Below are 16,887 nucleotides of genomic sequence, written 5' to 3'. Positions count from 1 at the left end.
GGAACAGTAGAAGGCAGAGACATATGGAAAGACCTGAGCAGGCTCTAGAGAGCCTATACAGCGGAGACAAAGGGAAGAAAAGGACAAAGACTTCTCCAAGTCTTTGGGCCACAGTACCCAACCCATAGCTAGGCCAATGGCGGATTCATCTTTGCACTGAGCACCCCAACCTCACGATTGGGCAAACCACGGCTTTGTCTTTCATCTCCTCCCTCCTCCCCGCCCTCCTCCCCTCCCCAGTCTTGTTAAGGAAGTCCTTCTCCTTGCAAATGAGCACCGTTTATGCCTCAGCAAGCAGGCTGGGCAGAGCCACAGATGTCAGTCAGACAACATGGGGGTGGGGACTTGCCCACCACAGTGTGCCCTTGCCCAGAATTCGCTCTGCAGCTCTTCCTCTATCTTCAGACTTCATCAAAAGACACAGGTGTGGAGATGCCTATGTGTGTCAAAGCAGCAGTCCTCTTCCTCTGGAGAGAAATAACTGGGGCATCAAGTCAACACCCTGATCAGATAAAGGCTCTGTATCCTTAGCATCAGTCCTCATCACCATGGTAACCATTCTGTGGCTGTTGGTGTAACCAGGCCACTAGATGGTTTCAAGTTAGAGTCATAAAAGCAGAGAGAAACCTGTGTTAATCATACTGTACATCCACAGTGTTGAAGGTAGGCAGGCCACCATGGCTGTCAGAGGAAGAGGGTACCCTCCCATACTGTTGGTATGTCAAGTGTGGAAGGTGTAGAAGAATGTAAAATGGCCACCGTGTCAGCCAGCGCCAGTCAGCATAGCACACAGGTATATTTACCACAGCACTACTCACAATAGCCTGGTTGTACAATCAGCAACAGTGCCCAACAATGGATGGAGAAAGAAAATGTGTTTTCTCTCTCTCTCAAACACACATACGGAAGTGTTAGTCAGCTATGAAGGTCAAAATTATGTCAAGATCAACACATTAAGCAGAATCAAGCAGGCTCAAAAAGACAACTATCTGTTTCCTCTAACATGGATTCTAGAAAGAAAAAGACAAAGGTAGAGTGAGGCCTGGACTATTATGATTTGGAGGGGGGGGGTGGCACTAGAAGAAGGAGGGAGAGATATAGTAACAGGGTTAAATATGATCGACACTGAAGTTATATGTAACAAAATCTATGCTGTCCAATTCATATATGCTAATGTCTAAAATTACACATTTTTTTGGGTCCGGTTGTGGGGCTTGAACTCTGGGCCTGGGCACTGTCCCTCAGCTCTTCAGCTCAAGGCTAGTGCTCTACCACTTGAGCCACAGTACCACTTCTGGCTTTTTTTTTTCTTTTTGCCTATGTGGTGCTGAGGAATCGAACTCAGGGCCTCATGCATGCAAGGCAAGGGCTCTACCACTGAGCCACCTTCCCAGCCCACATTTTTTTTAAATAAGGAAAGAAAAAAACTTCTGAATAGGTATAAAGGTAACGCTTCATCTCTTATCCTAGCTACTTTGGAGACTGAAATCTGAGGATCATGGTTCAAAGCCAGCCCGGGCAGCAAAATCTTTGAGGCCCTTCTCTCCAATTAACCACCAGAAAATTAGAAGTGGAGCACTAGGTCAAGTGGTAGAGCGCTAGCCTTCAGCAAAGATGTTCAGGAACAGTGTCTGGATCCTGAGTTCAAGCCCAAGAACTCTCTCTCTCTCTCTCTCTCTCTCTCTCTCTCTCTCTCTCTCTCTCTCTCTCTCTCTCTCTCTCTCTCTCTCTCTCTCTCTCTCTCTCTCTCACATACACACACACACACACACACACAGCAACTCTTTTTTTTTTTTTTTTTGGGTCCGGTCGTGGGGCCTGAACTCCGGGCCTGGGCGCTGTCCCTCAGCTCTTCAGCTCAAGGCTAGCACTCTACCACTTGAGCCACAGCGCGACTTCCGGCTTTTTTCTTTTTGCTTATGTGGTGCTGAGGAATCGAACCCAAACCTCAGGCATGCAAGGCAAGCACTCTACCACTGAGCCACCTTCCCAGCCCCCACAGCAACTCTTATTTAGGCAAACTTCAAGAAACAATAGAAAATTACATTTGGGATGGATCTTTAACAGCAACAACAAACTTCTCAAAAGGACTGTCTTGCCTGAGTGTAGGGTTCAATATGCATTTTAAGTTCTTCAGCATGCATAAGATAACTGTCGATATCTCTCCACTGGGCCCCCTATGTGGGAAATAAATCTATTTGGAAAGATATCCTCTTCACTGGGGGATAAAGTGGTTCCCAAATGCCAGGGTTACTGCTGCCTCCTGCTGGTAAGAATAAGGGATTGGACAAAGCAAACAGTGCTCTGGGAAACAGCAGTGGTTTCCACCAACAACACATCATTTAAATAGTAGAGGTAAGCGGATAAACATCACATTGGGGAAGAAGCAGGGGCTGGAGGTGTGCAGTTTAACTTGTCAGCTTCTATTTCGTCTGGGAGTGATCCACAAGCTAGAGATACAATGTAGGCAATTATAAGAGTTTAGACATTATTATTGCAATCTGCCTATCATGTCAGAAAGACCCACAAAAAATCACCAGAATACTGGAAGGATTAAGCTTCTATACCAAACATACACATAAACAACAACAAAAAGAAAACCCAGGAACTTCAACCTTTACCAAATTCCAAAAATCTCACAAACTGAAATGCAGAACTTCTAGAGAAGTAGGGAAATATTGTTGAAAGGACCCAAAAGCATGAACCATGAAAGAGAACAGGTGATAAGTCTGGCTGCTAGTAGTCACTTGTGTAATCCTAGCTTCTCAGGCAGGAGACTGAGATATAAGGATCCAAGTTCAAAGTCAGCCCAGGCAGACAAACCTAAGAAGTTCTTATTTCCAATTAAGTAACAAAAAGGCAGAAGTGGAGATGTAGCTTATGTGGTATAGCACTGGCCCTGAGTAAAAATGTTAAGCAAGAGTTTGAGAGCCTGAGTTCAAGCCCCAGACTGACTTTACTAAAATTAAAAACATCTGCTGTTTAAAAGACACTGCTACAAAACATCGGCTACAAGTTCGGAGAAAGTATTTGTGTAACATATAGCTAATAAAGAACTTACATTCTGAGTGTGTTTGTGGTCTCTATATAAGCTAATTTAAAAATAAAGAAGCCAGGCACTGGTGGCTTACTCCTGTAATTTTAGCTACTTGGGAGGTTGAGATCTGAGAATTGTGGTTCAATCCCAGCCCAGACAAAAAAAAGACCATGAGACTCTTATTTCTTTCTTTCTTTTTTTTTTTTTTGAGACTCTTATTTCTAATTAATTACCCCAAAGCCAGAAGTGGAGCCATGGTCTAGTGGAATAAGAAGTTTTTGATATTGTTGTTTTCAGGTTTGGGGGCTTGAACTCAGGGCCTGGGCATTGTCCCTGAGCCCCTTTACTCAAGGCTAGCACTCTACCACTTTGAGTCACAACTCCACTTCCAGTTTTCTGGTGGTTAATTGGAGATAAGAGTCATGGACTTTCTTGCCAGGACTGACTTTGAACTGTGATACTCATATCTCAATGTCCTGAGTAGCTAGGATTACAGGTGTGAGCCACCTGCATCTGGCAAACTTTTTTTTTTTTTTTTTTGAGTACATCATGCTTCTAGAAAACTCCCAGGAATTTAGAAATTTGTTGTACTTCTGGTGAAGATAAGCTCCAAAAGAAACATTTATTTGTCCCCAGCACCACAAAAGTGGGGAGAAAGAAAGAGACAAAGTTGATTTGTTATCTGATTTTATGTCTATTTAGTAATTTGTGGCTATTAATAATAGGTATCTCTGAGTTCCTAAATGAACATAAAAATAAATGGATAATGAAGAAAATAGAAATTCAGAATATATTAATGACTCCCGATCATGTTTATAATTATTTCATATACATAATTAAATTTATTTTTGATAATAGAAAGGCCAGCCACCAGTGTCTCTTTGTCTGTAATTCAAGTTACTCAGGAGGCTGAGATCTGAGGATCACAGTTCAAAGCCAGCCGGGGCAGGAAAGTCTGCCAGACCCTGATCTCCAACAAACCACCAAAAAGCTGGAAGTGGAGCTGCAGCCCAAGCGGTAGTGCACTAGCTCTACATTGTATAAAACAATTATATGTTACATAATAATGATGTATTATTATAGGTACATTATATAAATCGATACAGATAGCATATAGAGTCTAATCTCATTTTTAAACATAATTTTTGACGGCGGGGCCGACGTTCATAGAATTTTAAAAAAACACCTGCTTACCCGTGTTTTCTAATCTTTTACAGAAGGCTAGCGGAGGCCTAAATATGTAAAAAGAGGGCGGGACAGAACCACCTGCAGCTCCTCAGACTGACAGCACAAAGAACCAATCACCCGTCAAGGCTGGAAGACTTCTAACCCGCCCCCCACACAGGGAGGGAGACGAAGGGAAGGCGCAAGCGCAGTGGGTAAAAGGCGGGACTAGAGCCTCGGGGGGGAAACGACAGCCTTGTCGGCCAATCGAAAGACAGCGTCCTCAGCTTCTTCCTGTGAGAGAGGCCGGAAGTTGCCTTTGGGCTGCGGCGGTTAAAGACGCTGCTGTGGGAACGCGGGGCTGAGGTGAGTCGCGGGCGGCGACCGGCGGTGCGAGGCTCCGCTTTCCCCGAGCTTTCCGTCCCGGGCCCCGCGGCTCCCTCCGTGCTGGGAGAGGTGCGCCCTCCGGGGCCGGCCCGCCCGCCTCCGGGAGGCCTTGCTGGGCGCGGCCTGGTCGGGGCCGTCGGGCCCGATGGGAGGCCGGGAGGCTCGAGTTGCGAGTTCGAGGCCGCACGCCGCTGCTTCCCTGGTCAAGTCCCGTGCCCTCCCCGGCCTTCAATAAAACGGAGCTGCGCCGTCCATGCCCTGCCCGGAGTTAGTGGTGCGAGGTGTGTGCGGGGCCTGGGGCTCGAACTCGGGGACTGGGCGCAGTCCCTGGCCCTTATGCTCCAAGCTGGCACCTACCTGGTCACTTGAGGCACAGCTCCACTTCTGGCTCCTCTCCTTTGCTGGTTAATTGGGAGATGAGCGTCTCACAGGCTTTTCCCGCCCGGGGCTGGCTTTGAACTGTGGTCCTCGGGCCCTCAGCCTCCTGAGTAGCTTAAGATGACAGGTGTGAGCCACCCGGCCACCTGAGGACATTTGGAGCGGGTCTCGAGTTCACCCCAGGCAAAATCCGTTCAATCTCTGGGAAGTGGGGACCCTGGGGTACGTTTCTTTCAAACCCCACCATCAAGCAAGTGTTAGTTGGTGTGGGCCTGAGAGCAGGCTGGTTTCACTGGAATGAGAACGGTGCAGCAGGCTTTTAGGAAGTTTAATCCCAAGAGGACTGGGAGAGAGCCAGGGAAACGGTGACATCGTCCCAAAAGAAGTGTACTCATTACCTGACGTGTGTTTCTGTAACTCCTCTGTCCATCACCTTTATAAGTAATAATAAGAAAAAAAAATCCCGAAGTGACTCTGTGGCTCAAGTGGTAGAGCACTGGCCTTCAGCTGAAGAGCTGAGGGACAGTGCCAGAGTTCAAGGCCCATAACTGACCAAAAATTTAAAAAAAAGAAAAATCCTACCTTGCAGTACTTGGGGGTCCTCATCTCTAAAGCAAAATTTCCTAATTTCATTTTAACCCTAGAATTAGGGTGAAGTCGAAAACTGATGCTCCTGTCATTGTCCTTCAGAAAATGGCAATCTCGGTGACACCCATCTTGTAAGAAAGACCAGAAAACTCCCCACTTAAAACCTGGGCTGTCTCATGTTATTTCAGGGTACCAGGTCAGTATTAATGGTCATGTTTTAGTAATGATGTTGTGATTGTAAGAAAATAGTCTTGGTGGTTGTTGTTCTGAGAGATCCATACTTTATTTGGTTAGAAAAGTGTCACCAATTCAAATTAGGCCTCACCAAGTTACCTTAACCAAAGCCTCATTGTTCCTGTCTGTCTCTTATCTCTCTTTTTGCTTGCTTTACGTAGGTGTCAGTCCATTTATCAGGGACAAATGTTGGAGAAAATTGGAGGGCACATTAGTTTTCTGCTGCGTAGGAAAACATGTAGAAACTTAACCCAAAATATCCAGTTATTTTTATGGTTTAGTAGTCTTTTACGGTTTAGTCTTCTCATTAAACTGAAATAAAACTACTGGCCAGGACTGAAGACTCTAGGGCTTGAGGCTCTCTTCCAAGATTGTGTAGTAGGCACAATTCATTGTTCCTTGCAACTATTGAACTCACAATCCCTATTTCTAGTGTCTTCTATTATTATTATGCCTAGTGTCTTCTATTATCATCATCACCAATTAATTGTACAGTGGGGTTACATTGTGATGTTTCTGTTAATACATATAAAGTGCTTTAATTCAATTTACCTTCCCTTACTCTTTCGTAATCACTTTCCCTCCTCTTGCTCTTTTAAACAGTTTTCAGTGGTGGGTTTCATGGTTCCATTATCATATTTAATGTGCTTTGCTTCTGTTTGCCCACTCTCTCTGCTTTCTGGGATATATTCTTGTTTTACAAATACACACAGAATTATTTAGGGGCAAAAGGGTGAGATACCAGTAAAGCAAAATGAGAGAAGAATGTTTAAAATGTGCTTTTTTTGTATCTTCCTGTTGCCTTTTCTGGATTGAATTTGAAAAAGCTGTAACTGTTTGCAGATAAAATAAGTATGTTAGAAACAATTGAAGTAATATTTTAGGAACAGTTTCCCACCCATTTCTGTGTGTATTGTGAGAGGGAGGGAGAGATGGAGCAGAGATAGAGGGAGAGTTACTAAATTGAACCCAGGACATCCATTGTGTTAGGCAAATGTTGTACCACTGGTGCTGTGCCCCTAGCCCCTACCCATGTCTTCTTGAACTTCTCCACCAGTTCTATGTTGGGTTGGTTATCCTGAAGATAGGGTCTTGGTTTATATTTGTGTTGTCTTCCATTGTTTTGGAATAACAGGCTACCTACTCAGCCATTGGTTGAGATGGAATCTCTGGGACATTTAAGCCCAAAGTGGTTTTGAACCTTGATCCCCTGATTACAAGCTTGAGCCACCATGCTTGGCTTGTCATATTTTAGCTATCATACTGTATCCTACTTTTATAATGAAGGAATTATTTCCCACTTTCTCTTTTCAAGCAGTGTTTCATTAAATATGTTTGTTTACATCTTAGTGTAATTATACTAGTCTTTTTATGTGGTTTCTAGAAGTATAATTAAAAGTACAGCAGCTTTTAAAAGTTTGATTCCGCCAGGTTAAATTCCATACATAAATACTGCCTTTTCCATTAGTTGTACATGAGATTTTCTATTATCTTGGGTTTTATTGGCCTAGCACCTAAGAAAATTATGCAGTGATCTTTATGGTGGCTTGGGCTGTCGGAGCTCTCTACTTTAGATGGCCTTTCTCTTGTGTAGATGGCTCAGAGAAGTCTGCTCCTGAAATTGGGATGCACACTGAATAAACAGCAGGATGTGCCCTTCAGAGAAGGTTAGATGAAACGCACTGGGCACACCAGCATGTAAAAATCTGGATAGAGAATGAGAGGCAGTAGTGGAAACTGAGGCTGGACTAGTTGACATAGTGAAAAAGCATGAGCGTTGGAGTCAGGGAAACAAAAGGGGAGTATGTTGAGAAGGAAGAAAAAGCTACAGACAGCCAGGTGCTGGTGGCTCATGCCTGTAATCCTAATCTGAGGATTGCAGTTCAGAGCCAGCCTGGTCAGAAGAGTCTGTGAGATGATCTTCAGTTAATCACCAGAAAAGGTTAGAGTACTAGCCTTGAGCAAAAGAGCTAGGACAGCACCCAGGCTCTGAGTTCAAGCCCCATGACTAACAAAAGAAAAAAGAAAAAGCTACAGAAAAACTGAGGTGAATATAGAAAAAGATCCTTTGGATTTGGTGAGTTTCTGATGAGTAGTTTTAATGGAGTGGGAGGTATGGAAGCCAGATTGGAGGAAGACAAAAATGAGCACAGAGAACACTGGTAAAGGAATAAATTTGAGGTGGCATGGTCACAAGAACTTAAATATTGTTCATGACTATGCTCCCTTGACTGTCAGCTGCGTCCTAGGTCCCCCTGAGGCTTGGGGACACGGGACAGGTTTGTAAAGCTCAGTGCCACAAATTCCAAGTACAGTCCTGCTGCCAGTATGTTACTTGCCCTGCCTGAATCTCTGGGCAGATTAGCCTAAAAGCACTCAGCAGCCTTTTCATTGGATGATACACCTACATTGAAATGTATATAAGTATAGGTTATTGGGGCCATTGAAGTTATTGGGCTTGAACTGGGGTTTGACATTTCTGTAGAAAGAATGTAAAAAAGTTAATGTGTCCATGATTCTGAATTAGATCATCATTTCTGAAGGAAATGGTGGATAATCCCAAGAATCTAAAATTTAGCAATGTTCATTTTATCAAAATGCTTACAGGTAAACATTTTCTGAAAATCTGTAATAGAAAGCAAAAAAACCCACCCAAAACCCAAAGCAAACAAACCAGGATTGTGATAAAAACATTATGAGATAGCATATATTGTTTGGTTGTAGAGAAACAAGCAGAACTGGTGAGGGGTAGGAAATCTGGGTTTTCTTTACAGGTGAAAAGATGGCAACAATGTGTTTTAGTGCTATATTAAGACAAGGGAAAGTAGGTGGATGGTTGACATTTTGTGAAACATTTCCCTGGTGTAAATGTTACTTGTGGAAACTAAGGTTCACACTGTCAGGAGATAGAAATACTCTGTCTGTAGTCACTCATTGTGGTGGGTTTGTTTTGCAGCTCTGCTCTGAATCTTGGTCTGTTTTTGTAGGTTTTGATTTTCCACAATGGGTGAACCCCAGCAAGTGAGTGCGCTTCCGCCTCCCCCAATGCAGTACATCAAGGAATACACGGATGAAAATATTCAGGAAGGCTTAGCTCCTAAGCCTCCACCCCCAATTAAAGACAGCTATATGATGTTTGGCAACCAGTTCCAATGTGACGATCTCATCATCCGCCCTTTGGAAAGTCAGGGCATTGAACGGCTTCATCCTATGCAGTTTGATCACAAAAAGGAACTGAGAAAACTCAATATGTCCATCCTTATTAATTTCTTGGACCTTCTAGACATCTTGATAAGGAGCCCTGGAAGCATAAAACGAGAAGAGAAACTAGAGGATCTTAAGCTGCTTTTTGTACACGTGCATCACCTTATAAACGAATACCGACCGCACCAGGCACGAGAGACCTTGAGGGTCATGATGGAGGTCCAGAAACGGCAGCGGCTTGAAACAGCTGAACGGTTTCAGAAGCACTTGGAGCGAGTTATTGAGATGATTCAGAATTGCTTGGCTTCTTTGCCTGATGATCTGCCCCATTCGGAAGCAGGAATGAGAGTAAAGACAGAACCAATGGATGCTGATGACAGCAACAACTGCACTGGACAGAGTGAGCAACACAGAGAGAGCTCAGGACAGAGGAGGGACCAGATCATAGAGAAAGATGCCGCCTTGTGCGTCCTGATCGATGAGATGAATGAAAGACCGTGAAGGTGTTCCATGGCATTGGAGAGTAGCTTATTTTCTTTTTGAAAGTCTTAAGAGAGATATAACTAAAAGTATAAAGGGATTTTTTTAACTTTTTAATTAAGAGATGCTATAGGTTATATTGTACTATAAAATGCACATAGATGAGTGAGCATACCTATATTACAAGTAACCACTTTAAAAAGCAAATTGTTTACTGTTGTATGGGAGAGTCCTATTTTTGGAGTTGCAATAAAAGTTTAAAGCAGTAATAACAAACTGTCATCCTTGAAAGTAAGTTTGCTGTTGGCTTTAGGAATGATAAAGGATATCAAGCTGAATACATGGGGAGTTATGAAATCTTTCAGCTTGTTAACATTTTTGCTTAATGTCTACAGTAGTGTGTGAAGTGTTGAGAGAGGAACCCAGTAGGATTTTTTATCTGAGCATTCCTTACAACTCATGTTTCAGCCTCTTCATATCCCGTGTAGTCTTGGGATGTGTGTGTGTGGTAGATCCTATAAGATGTTGTTTTTGTGGTTTTTTTTTTTCCTTTCAGACTCTTGTAATAATTCTTTGCCCACTTTAGTTCTATCCGTTTGTTTTAGGAACTAAGAGGTTTATGTTCTTAAAGTACATTGTCACTCATGCTTGAGGCTAAAAACCTGCAGTGGTGGCAGAGACATTTAGATACTTAGAAAAGAGTGTTGCTTCCTTCTGAGATGTGTAGCTGAGACATGGTTGGTAAGCCAGGGACCACATTTCCCCACTCAGGGCCATGCATCTGTGCCAGGTCATGTGACTAAAGTTCTGGACATTGGAAGATGGCTAAGGGACTCTAGATCTACTCCATTAAAATTTCTGGCATGGTAGTCCCATTTTTCTCTCTTTTTTTCCTGCTTAGATGTATGTATGTTCCCAGGATAGCTTAAAAGCCACTTGAAGATGGAAAAGGTTCAGTTATTTGGGGTCTTAGATTAGCTTTTCCTTTCCAACTGTTTCTCTCCCAGTGAATTTGAGTTTATATGAGCAAGAAACAAAATTGAGTACTGTGATTTTGTTTTTCCATTTTCATATCTTCCACCCCACACCAGAGTCTTAAAGAGATAGCCTTGTATCTGAGGATCCCTACCTGCCCTTCATTTTCTTAATGTAGGCCAGTGGTTCTCAAAATGTGGTCCTGGACCTGCAGCGTTAGCACTTGTTAGAAAGTTCCTGCCAGGCACTGGTGGCTCATGCCTGTCATCCTAGCTTGGGAGGGTGAGATCTGAGGATTGTGGTTCAATGCCAGCCCAGGCAGGAAAGTCCATGAAACTCTTTATCTCCAATTGACCACCAGAAACCTGGAAGTAGTGCTGTGGTTTCAAGTGGTAGAGTGCTAGCCTTTGGTGAAAAAGTTCAGAGGTAGTGTCCAGGCCCTGAGTTCAAGGCCCCCCCTCCCAACCCACACCCCCCCCCCACCCACCCAAAAAAAATCTCTGGCTCTTCCCTGGACCTTTTGACTAGAATCTTTAGAGGTATCATCCAAGAATCTGTCTTTACAAGCTCGAAATTAAGAATCACTAATAGAGGAAATGGTATTTCCCAGATGTCCACTTTAGACTCTTCCTTCAGTCCCTGGTTTCTAGCAAAGGATTTGCTGTACTAGGTTTCATTGGTCAAGGAGCTGAGAAAGTTCAGTTTAAAATGGCTACAGGCCAGTTCTTTGAGAAAAACATAACCTTTGCCCCCACAAATCTTGGAGTTGCAGTCTTTGTGCAAGTAGGTTCTCAGCAGATAGGCTGCTTGTGGCCAGGTCTTTTTCTGTAATGTGTTTGGTTTGGACCTTTGGAGTCCAGGGTCCTTTAATCTTAAATTGAACTGAGGAGTACCCTTCCTGCCATTGAGCAAGTGTTTTTGAGCAGCTCGCCAAAGAAAATTGTGTATTTCCTCCTTTACTCATAACCTTGTGGGAAAGGTGTTGGGCTGAGATATGAAACCAGTGTGGGCTTAAAGCCTTTGCATGTAAGAAATGAAGTCAGTGAGTATCATAGAATCACAGCAGTTATTTTAAGTGGATAAGTGGCGGGGATGGGTTGCAGGTAAAATGCCAGGGGCATCTTTCCTTTTGAATTCCGGAGGATCTGATCTTGCAGTGAGTGAAAGCTGATGTTTCTTAGAGCATTCTGATGTGAACTCAGTACTCCCGTGGAATGAAAAAGCATTCATGGTCTTGACAGTTGTCACAAGTTTAAAGGCTTACATCTGATCTTTCATTTGAAAGTGTCACAAAGAAACCTACCATTTTGTACACTTCAAATACACTAATAGAAGACAAAGGCCTTTCATTTTTGTAAGGATTAAAATACACCTCTCCAACACCTGCTTGTAATGAATATTTTCCAAAATGCCCCAGAGAAAAACATCTGGAAGAGTCACCAGAGAGTCATTTTTGAAATGACATTGGGTAAATTCTGAAGAGCTCAGATTTCATCTTGGGGACTGGAGTTCTGACCTGAGTTCCAAATACTGAATTACTGCTTGATAGATGACAAAAAGCCTTACTTGAACTCATTGAAGCTGAAAGATGAATTTGTTGAAAAGGATATGCATATATTATAGGATTGGAGAGTTAAGTTGGTCAACAAAACTGTGAGGCCATAAAGATTATGTGCCTTGTTAGTGGACCCCTCAGATCCTTTAGGTTTCCTGTCTTCACAATTTTAAGCAATGTAGAGAGTTGATGGCTGCTGTTCCTAAGTGTTGAAAATAGGTCAAATTGAAAATGCATTTGCTTCATCTAACCTGTCCAGCATCATAGCTTAGCTGTCCTACCTTAGAATGTGTACAGTAGCCTTCAGTGAGGCATTGAAAGGGGATGGATCATGGCTTCTTGACTGAGAAATGATCAAAATTGGAAGTACCCTTTGTTTCTACTGAATGCTTACCACTTTCATTCTCATCTTCATTCAGGTTGACAGGTTGTAGGTTGAGCCATTCATTTTAGGTAGTGAGCTGTGTATATCTATCTGTGCCTACCACTGGCTGGAGATTACCTCTCAAACACAAACTTAAAAAAAAAAAAAAAGAGGCTAATTAACCAGCTGAGAAAAGCATTGTTCTAGTCCCTGGGGTCCCTGTTAACATCAAGTGCAAATGTCTCCTAAGGAAATAAGAAGATGACATCATTTGGATGAGAAAGGCTGTGTGGCTACAATCTCGAGGGAAGAGGCAGAAGTAGAGAAGCAGATAGAAGGGTTTATCTGAGATTTGGAAAGCCAGAAAGTTCTGTGACTTAGCCAAGGTCATGCAACTAGTGAATCAGAACAAAAGTACACCCTTCTTTTCAAAGCCTGAGCTCTCTCAAGTTCCATTCTTAACAAAGAATGGGTTTCTTGTTCATGCGGGTACATGAATAGTGAAGTCCAACAACAAACTCCACGATTTTAGCCATAAAGAACCATATGCTTTCACTATGTGCTACTGGCCAAAGGAGAAATAGATTTGCACGTGGAAAGTATGGGTTCCTTTAAAGTCATTCAGGTTCTCTGTGTTGGCTTAGCCTTCCTTATCTTTGCGGGATGTTGTGCTTGTAGCTGTAATATTCCTAAAACTCTTCTTTTGTTGTTGTTGTGGGACTTCAACTCAGGGCCTGGGTGCTGTCACTGAGCTCTTCTGCTCAAGAGTAGGACTGTACCACTTTGAGCCACAGCTCCACTTCTTGTTTTCTGGTGGCTAATTGGAAATAAGAGTATCAGGAACTTCCATACCTGGGCTGGCTTCAAACTGCAATTCTCAGTTTTCAGCCTCCTGAATAGCTAGGATTACAGGTGTGAGTCACAAGCCCCCAGATTTAAAGCCCTTCTTACAAGGAAATCTTCAAATCCATGGTTTGCTTGGGGTGGACTGTAGATCAGGAAGCGGGGATTTTTTTTTTTTTTTGAATGGGATTCTCCATCTTCCCCATTGTGGGTTGGAACTCTTTGTAAATCCAGTTAGTGGTAAATATTTTAGGCATTGAATTTGGTGTAGTCTCTGTTGCAGCCACTCAGCCCTTATAGCTCAGGATTAATCACAGAAACAGATAAATATGAACACTGCCACAATACAGCTGACTATATGGACACCAAACTTTGAATTTCAGTAATTTCCAGTCTTTGGGAAACATTCTTTGCTTTTCTTTCATCATTTAAAAAATCATTCTTATCTGTGGGAACATAAAATCAACAAAGGACAATTTGGTTGGCAGGTTGTGATCTAGGTAGATGGCTTCTAAACCCCATGTTACCACAAAGATAGTCATATATATCTCACAAATAAAAGTGATAGGCTTGTTCTTAATTTTTTTTTTTTTTTGCTGGTCGTGGGCCTGAATCTGGGTCTGGGCGCTGTCCCTCAGCTCTTCAGCTCAAGGCTAGTGCTCTACCACTTGAGCCACAGCACCACTTCTGGGTTTTTCTGCTTATGTGGTGCTGAGGAATTGAACGCGGGGCCTCATGCATGCAAGGCAAGCACTCTACCACTGAGCCACCTTCCCAGCCCTAGGCTTGTTCTTAGATGAATAACTACAAAGCATTTATCACAACTTGGGGAAGAGTACTTATAAGGATATTAAAAGATTAGCTAGTGTCCACCCTACTCTATTTTTTAAGTTTTATTTTTTGTGCTAGTCCTGAGACTTGAACTCAGGGCTCGGGCACATTGTCCTTGACCTTTTATTGTTCAAAGCTAGCACTCTACCCTTTTGAGCCACAGCTCACTTCTGACTTTTTGGTGGCTAATTGGAGTCTCACGGACTCTCCTGCCTAGGCTGGCTTCAAAGTATAATCCTCAGATCTCAGCTTCCTGAGTAGCTAGGATTACAGGCATGAGCCACCAGCACCCACCTTTAAGTTTTATTTTTAATTGAGTACATAGGGTACACATAGGGTACAATGATGTTCTGATACAAGTATTCAGAGAGATTTTTTTTTTTCTGACAAAACATTACCTACATTTAGCATTAAAGGTGTTTTCAAATCACAATGTGGTGATGCTACCAGTAGGTGGCATGCTTGTCTCAAGTTTAAGAAGCTGTAACTAAGGGCCTCAAAGGAAGCATCCAGAGACACTGCTAGTGGCACCCTAACTTATGGTACTTCAGTGCTAAAGCAGAAACCCAGTTGATAATCAAACCCAGTTGAATCAAAGCTGGCTGCTGTTGGAAAGCACTCAGAATGCAGCTAGGTGTGGTGGCACTACCTATAATCCCAGCACTCTGGGGACTGGGGCTGGAGGATCAGGAGTCCCAGCACAGCCTGAGCTGTGTAGCAATCTAGGCCAGTCTTCTGTGTAGGGGTATCTCTAAAACAAACAACAAACACTAAACCAATAATGAAAATAACTCCTTAAATGCCAGAGTTTGAGCTCACTTTATCAGCCTGGGCTGCCTTTGGTTGTCTTAGTTGCCATGGAAACTGTCTCCCTAACTGTGGTAATTGGAGTACTCAACTCCAGTAATGCTAAGAATGAGAGAGACCCACCCTAATTTCTTCTGAAACTCACTTGCCCCAAGCAACATAATCATATCTCAGACCCAGTAATCCTCTGTGCCGGGTGAGATCTGAGAGGGTGGGAGGAGCCAAGTATGAAGTGAAAGGTCTGGAGCCAGTGTGATCTGAGGGCTGTGAGCTGAGTTGAAGTGTGTATGACCCGGGGCACCAAGGCAAATAATTGCTAACAGAAACAGAACAGAGTTGTTGCTGTAGATGTTATAGGCTGTAAAAGATAGCAAAATGTTACTGGGTAGCTATCTTAATGCATTTGAAAATTTAGAGAAAGTAGGCAAACACTTAGCAAACTATCAATACTGCTTTAAAGAATAAGACATGAATAATTCTCTAAGAATTAAAAAGAAAGCGGATCAGAAGTCATAAAGAAAACTTCAGGTTTAGCCCCATTGGCAAACCGTGCCAGAAAACACACACACACACACACACACACACACACACACACACACACACACACACACACACACACACACACACACACACACACACACACACTCAAAACTACTCTAATCTTAACCAGACTTACTTTTTCAGGGAAGAGAAAAACAGGAAACATTTCCCAGTTCCTTTTTTCAGAGCAGTAGAAACAAATACCAAGAAACTGATACCAGTAGTAGGTAAATCTTTAAAAAGGTAATATTTTTATTGCCAATCTACACTTATCCTAAGAAAAGGTAAACAATATTAATTCATAAAACCTAGCATTTTTGTAGACTATTTTGTGTAATGCAACAAAACAAGAAGAAAAGTCAGAGCTGAAGGTGTGGCCCAAGTGATTGTCCAGCAAGCCTGATGCTGAGGCCCTGCGTTTAATCCCCAAACAAAGAAAAAGAAACATTACCTCAGCAGATCGGCAGAAAAGAGTTGTTTTTTTTTTTTTTGTCCCGTCGTGGGGCCTGAACTCTGGGCCTGTCCCTCAGCTCTTCAGCTCAAGGCTCTACCACTTGAGCCACAGCACCACTTCTGGCTTTTTTCTTTTTGCTTATGTGGTGCTGAGGAATTGAACCCCCAGGGCCGCATGCATGCAAGGCAAGCGCTCTACCACTGAGCCACCTTCCCAGCTCTTAAATGCAAGAAATAGAAAACAAAAGTAAAATTAAGATGCTCACTATTAACTCAATATGTGCTAGAATTTCTAACCAGAATGGTACAAAAAATACAGGTGTTCCTGAAAGAGGAAACCAAGTTATCATTTCTTCCAAAAAATAATTGTCAACATGAAAAATGTAATATAACCTAGAGATAATTTATTAAGCATTTGCTAATTTATGAGGGAAAAATAAGAATAAATTTTATTTCAATATGTCATCAACAACCAAACTAAAAATTTAAACGTAAGGTACTAATATAGGCCAGGTATCAGTGGCTCACCTCCGTAATCCTAGCCACTCAGGAGGCTGAGATCTGAGGACTGAGATTTGAAGCTAGCGTGGGCAGCAAAATTCATGAGATTCTTATTTCCAATGAACCACCAAAAGGCCAAAATTGATCTGTGGCTCAAGTGTTAGAGCACCAGCCTCAAGCAAAAAAGCCAACTGAGAGGGCGAGGCGCTGAGTTTAAGCCCCAGTATTGGCTCACACCCACGTGTGCACACATGCACACACACACACACACACACACACACAGAATAAGAATTGGGCTCTTGTTTGAAGTGGAAGTGTGCAGATGAGGAACATACATCCATTGTTTTATTCTCCAGCTCCCAGTCCTAAGACAGATACAAAGTATCTTGTGCTGTGTATGTTGCTTAAGGGGCTCTGCTGGGCTGAGTAGAGCATGGAATTCCTTGTTAACCAGCCCAATTCGCACACGGGCGGCTTCAGACCTGCGTCATCTGGGGTACTAGAGGGCTCTCTCTCTCTCTCTGTTTTCCTTGGCTAACACATTTC

At 42.9% G+C, this 16,887-nt stretch overlaps 1 protein-coding gene across 6 annotated transcripts; it reads left to right on the top strand.

The window, feature by feature from the left end:
• Positions 1-4,501: 4,501 nt before the first annotated feature.
• Positions 4,502-9,742, top strand: Med7 (mediator complex subunit 7). 6 transcript variants are annotated; one of them, XM_069993899.1, is made up of 3 exons: positions 4,502-4,567; positions 5,611-5,750; positions 8,776-9,742. In XM_069993899.1, the coding sequence occupies exon 3, from the start codon at positions 8,792-8,794 to the stop codon at positions 9,491-9,493; it is 702 nt and encodes a 233-aa protein (XP_069850000.1). In that variant the 5' UTR covers positions 4,502-4,567; positions 5,611-5,750; positions 8,776-8,791; the 3' UTR covers positions 9,494-9,742. The 6 variants fall into 6 exon arrangements, with proteins under 6 accessions (XP_069850000.1, XP_069850005.1, XP_069850003.1 ...); XM_069993902.1 differs by having other exon boundaries at positions 4,510-4,567; positions 5,657-5,750; XM_069993903.1 differs by lacking the exon at positions 4,502-4,567 and adding an exon at positions 4,653-4,869 and having other exon boundaries at positions 5,657-5,750.
• Positions 9,743-16,887: the final 7,145 nt, after the last annotated feature.

The sequence above is a fragment of the Dipodomys merriami genome, unplaced genomic scaffold, assembly GCF_024711535.1.
Source record: "Dipodomys merriami isolate MVZ:Mamm:240054 unplaced genomic scaffold, mDipMer1.0.p SCAF_44, whole genome shotgun sequence".
Lineage (NCBI taxonomy): Eukaryota > Metazoa > Chordata > Mammalia > Rodentia > Heteromyidae > Dipodomys > Dipodomys merriami.
The sequence above is the reverse complement of the archived record's forward strand: the minus strand, read 5'-3'. Positions and strand labels throughout refer to the sequence as shown.